The sequence below is a fragment of the Penaeus vannamei genome, chromosome 7 (genome assembly GCF_042767895.1).
Source record: "Penaeus vannamei isolate JL-2024 chromosome 7, ASM4276789v1, whole genome shotgun sequence".
Classification (NCBI taxonomy): domain Eukaryota; kingdom Metazoa; phylum Arthropoda; class Malacostraca; order Decapoda; family Penaeidae; genus Penaeus; species Penaeus vannamei.
Genome location: NC_091555.1, coordinates 14392475 through 14397474, shown reverse-complemented (window position 1 = coordinate 14397474; position 5000 = coordinate 14392475). Strand labels below are relative to the sequence as shown.

General features: G+C 33.9%; 1 protein-coding gene across 1 annotated transcript in view; it reads left to right on the top strand.

The window, feature by feature from the left end:
* The window catches only part of LOC113823362 (uncharacterized), a 19771-nt gene that overhangs the window by 13349 nt on the left and 1422 nt on the right, over nt 1-5000 (top strand). The window contains exons 7-12 of the mRNA XM_027375989.2: nt 51-175; nt 967-1133; nt 1489-1630; nt 2421-2509; nt 3460-3642; nt 3962-4106. Of these exons, the coding sequence (XP_027231790.2) occupies nt 51-175; nt 967-1133; nt 1489-1630; nt 2421-2509; nt 3460-3642; nt 3962-4106 (851 nt within the window). The remainder of the gene's footprint in view (nt 1-50; nt 176-966; nt 1134-1488; nt 1631-2420; nt 2510-3459; nt 3643-3961; nt 4107-5000) is intronic.

The following is a 5000-nucleotide window of genomic DNA, read 5'->3' as shown; positions in this document are numbered from 1 at the left end:
TAATGATATTAGTCCTTAATGAGGGTTCAAATTTACCTCCATGCTTACAGATGAATCAGTGATAGGAAATGAAGAAGCAGCATTGTTCACCTTGCCAAGCAAAAAATGGCACTGGAGAGCTCGCACAGCTGCCTTGTACTTCTATCAGAAAATTCCACAAACACATGACTTTAAGGTGAGATTCATCTGCAGTGGAATTATAAAGAAAGAAAAGATAGTTAGTGATATGGCTAAGGACTGAAATGCCCTAACATACATATACACAACAAAACACAAGCACAGTAATATATAATACATTGTAATAAAACAGCTACAGTGAGGTAGGAGACTAAATCTATGACATTCGACCCAGACTGGACTCTTCTTCAGACAGTAACATGAAATAGGATGTCTTGCGTTGTCATGTCAACACAATTACAATAGTTCATTAAGGTTTCACAAGCTCATTTCAGTGTTCTTGAGACGTAAAGTAGGGAAACTTAAGGATGAAGGACTAAAGGTAAAACAATTTTTTTTTTTTCTTCAAATAATGTTTGAGGATTATGAATTCTGTAGAATAAAGGCAGCAAAAGTAATATTGCTAGTTTGCCATATACCTTCACTTTGTGCCACCTGCATGAAGCATTTCAAAAGAAATAAATAAAGAAAAAAAAGAGAAAAAAATCTATACCCATCTTTTTGTGGCTACTCTTTCCCTCCCCCAGTGCTGCTTGTTAAACTGATCACAACCCAAAGAGATGTAACAATGGATGCTTGTTTTGTGCTTAAAGCTTTATACATTTTTTTACATTTTATTTGGATTCACAGTAGTGTTGTTAGGCAGATTTATATTATTTACCAATTAGAAGCATACATTATCTTATTTCTTTAAATTCTTTAGTGAAGTTTTAGTTGGATCAATCTGGCATATGATGCAGTGTTGTGTTGTAGATAACTAAATGTGGCTTCCCTTGTCTCATTTTTCAGACTCTTTTTGCATCCTCTACATTGAATTTATGTGAACTGATTGGCTTGAGACCTGACTTAGGAAGATTAAGGAAAATTCTCTATTTCCATGAAAATCAGTTAGTATATCCAGTCAGAAAACAGAAGGACCGAGATTTTCAGTATGGATACAACCAGATTTTATCATGGTAAGTTGACCATGTTTGTCCGTTATGCAGCACACGAGTCTAGAGTTTAAAACCCAATCATAACTAGATAAATAATCTAATGATTAAGAACTGAGTTGGGAATCTCTAATAGTGCTTGTAATCCTCTGCTGTGGCAAAAGTATTGCAGGCAATTGTCTGTTTGTGGACACAGTGGTGAGTGAGTGTCCAAATTATGTGCTAAGTGTCTTATTGCTTTACTTATTTTAATCCCTCACTTTGTGTTTGGAATTGTGACAGTGGCTGTAATAGACCCAAATTATTTTCTGAGACCATAACTTTGTGGTCACTTGGTACCTCAAAGTTACAGGTTGTCTTTCTCTTTCACTTTTTGCAGCTTAATTGCCGATGTTATTGTGTTCAACTCTCAGTACAATCTTGAGTCTTTCCTGCGTGAAATTCCACGCCACCTGAAGTTGCAGCCAGACCACCGTCCTGATTCCCACGCCATCACACAGCTCATCAGAGACAAGAGCCAGGTAGTGACTATTGCCAAATTACTTCAGTGATAACTATATTTGAGTTTATTAATTAAAGTTTTGTTTGTGAAGACATGTGCTTACAGTTAGTTATATAATTACAAATTGTTATATAAATTATTTGAATTTTAAAAAGCATAAAACCAGAATTAACTAAAACAAACTTTCTTCTTAGTGTACAATATATATATATATATATATATATATATATATATATATATATATATATATATATATATATATATATATATACATTTATACATATATACATATATATACATTTATACATATATACATACATATATATATATATATATATATATATATATATATATATATATATATATATATATATATATGTATATATATATGTATATATATATATATATATATATATATATATATATATATATATATAAATATATATATATATGTATATATATATATGTATATATATAAATATATATATATATATATATATATATATATATATATATATATATATATATATATATATATATATACATTTACATATATACATATAGAATGTATATATAGAATTTTTTTATGGGACCTTTTTTTTACAAATAAATTCTGAATGACACCAAAAGAGCTACAGAAAGTTGCAGATGATTTCACTTAATATTAGACCTTTGACAAAATTACTTTTTGGAATTAATTTGACATCAGGTACCAAACAAATGAAGTATGTTTTTGAAAGGAATGACATATATCTATACCAGCTTACAAGTGCAGAAAGGCTGATTTGAAGCCTGTTCCTTTCTTTTAGGTGGCGTATTTCCCAGTTAATATTGCTCACAAAACACGATGTCCTAAAGATGCCTTGGAGCCTTTACATATCATCTGGCCCCATCGATGGTAAGTTTTTTTAACCCATTGGATCCAGTTGATTCACAGCAATCACATGGACCAGAATACTGGCATTAGACTTACGTGAGTGGTAACTGTGATGGGTGTGCGGCTTGTAGGCCGGATACACACATACACTTGTATGAAGTGACAAGATTATGCCTCCTTTGCAAAGTTATTTTCTCTTTTTATGCATAAGCGTTTTTTGCAATTTTCCAATGCCCATATTTGTCATTTGATTTGCTTTATCCAGATGGTAATTGACTAATTTCCTTGTACAGACTCCATGTCATTTCTCTAGGTAGTTCATAACTCAGAGCAAGAATAATAACAATAATATTTTGCTATTTGCGTCATTTAAAAAAATATATAATATTCAGTTTTCTGTAATGCAACCTGCACCACTGGTCACAGTGCCCAGGAATAGGATGTTGAGCATGGAAATGGATTCCTCCCTAGAGCTAGTGCTTCTCCAGTCATGGCTTATGGAAACTACATTCCACACTCGTTTATTGATGGAAATAATGCAAAAACCCCTCTCTAATTGCCATGAAGTTTGTGCATTTGTGGCAAGTCTTTCCTGTCACTCTAGCTTTCAACTGAAATACTCATGAAGGCAAGTTTGTGTGACCCCGGCCCACAGCCAGATTTTCTCATGGTGGCATGCTCATGTCACCTGCCTCTCGGGGAAATTTTTCCCTATCGTGATGGACATTTCATCTGGATTGTAGAGATTTATAGACATTGATTGTTTAATACTTTACTCTTTGCCATAGCTAGGTGTTTCATCCTGACAGATTTCTGTTATTATATATTAGATGTTTTGATGAATTTTTCAGAATAAATCCTTATGCAAATTTTGTTTAAGATGTATGCCAAATTGTATCCAAGGCATATCATGAATTGATGAAAAAAAGTAGGGCAACTGAAATGTGCTAAGAATCATTTTCATTCTACAGGGAACACGATAAGGACCCAGATACTATGTTCCAAGTTCTGTACCAGCTAGTCGAAGCAGGGCTTAACTTCCGGCTCTCAGTGCTGGGCCAGTCGTACTCAGATAATCCTCCAATATTTGCAGAAGCACGGCAGCGTCTGGCAAACTACATTACACATTGGGGTTATGCTGAAAACAAAGAAAAGTAAGCTTTGTGTGGCTCTTTTTGGGTTCTGCTCCCATTATTTGTTTAGTAAAGTGTGAGTATCTAGAATTATTTGTTTTGCTAAGATGGTCTTTAGATATTTTAGATATAGCCAAATATTTATATTTCTTTATAGATTTTTTCTGTTCTTTTCTTTTCCTTTCTTTTCTTTTTAGGGGTTATGTATTTTTACATCTAATTTACACCAGCATTTTTACATTTAATTGTGAAAAATTTGTTAAACTACACTCATCATTTTCATTGTCATGTTATGACTCATCATCTGTATTCATTGACCTGATTCTCTGTTGATCCACAGGTACTGGGAAGTCTTACACTCTGGTGATGTTGTGGTCTCAACTGCACACCATGAATTCTTTGGTGTAGCAATGCTAGAAGCTGTTGGAGCTGGTTGCTTCCCACTGTGCCCCAATAGATTAGTTTATCCTGAAATTTTCCCACAGGTATGTTCTTTGGATAAAATGCTGTATATTATTATTTACTTTTTTTCTTAGCCTTGGATTGTCAATCTGTGATAGTCCTGTCTAGAGCTTCACCTTTTTAGTTTATTTGGGATTAACCACTAGCCGCTGGGTGGCGTGTATGTACATGCCATGGCTGTTGTGGACAGAAAAACGGATGGCATGGTATATTGACCATTCCCGCACCATTGGCTCGTTGGACGGAGTTTGTTTTTCTCCGATAGTAGCGGCTTCATTTATATGGTAAAGATTTTAAGCAATAGCACCTATAATGAAGGCAAACCTTTAAAATTATAATTATTTTATAAATTATAGCAAAATTAAAGCTTTTAGGTGCCAAATGTCGCTCGCAAACGACCAAACAAGCCAGGCGCAAGTGGGAAACTGCCAATGCACGCCAATAATCCTGTTATTATGCCCACTTGCCAAACTTTTTTGCCCAGCGGCATTGGGTTAAGGTACTTATCTGTTTGTCTACTCTCTCACAAGTTCCCTGGCACATTGCTTCTATTCAGTGAATATGAAGTGGCCTTGGGATCTTACTGAAAGAAAGTGGAGGCAAAGACTGTGACTGATCCTGTTGTGGTTCTTAATATTTTTCTTTCCTTCCTATTATTATTATCATTCTCTTTGATGATATACACCTTTATGCCTCTCAGAGGCTTGAACAGCAATTTATTTCCAAGTGTATAATTTCTTCATGCTTAGGATAGACCTGATATAGAACATTTTTGTCATTGTACAGATTTTTACATGGATAAACATATTTCACTTAAAGCCCCTCAATATTCCAATTTTTGCAGGAATTAAAGAGAAAAGTAATGAGTGTCTTTTTGTCCATAGGCCATTTCTTTTCTTTGATTTCTTTGACACAAA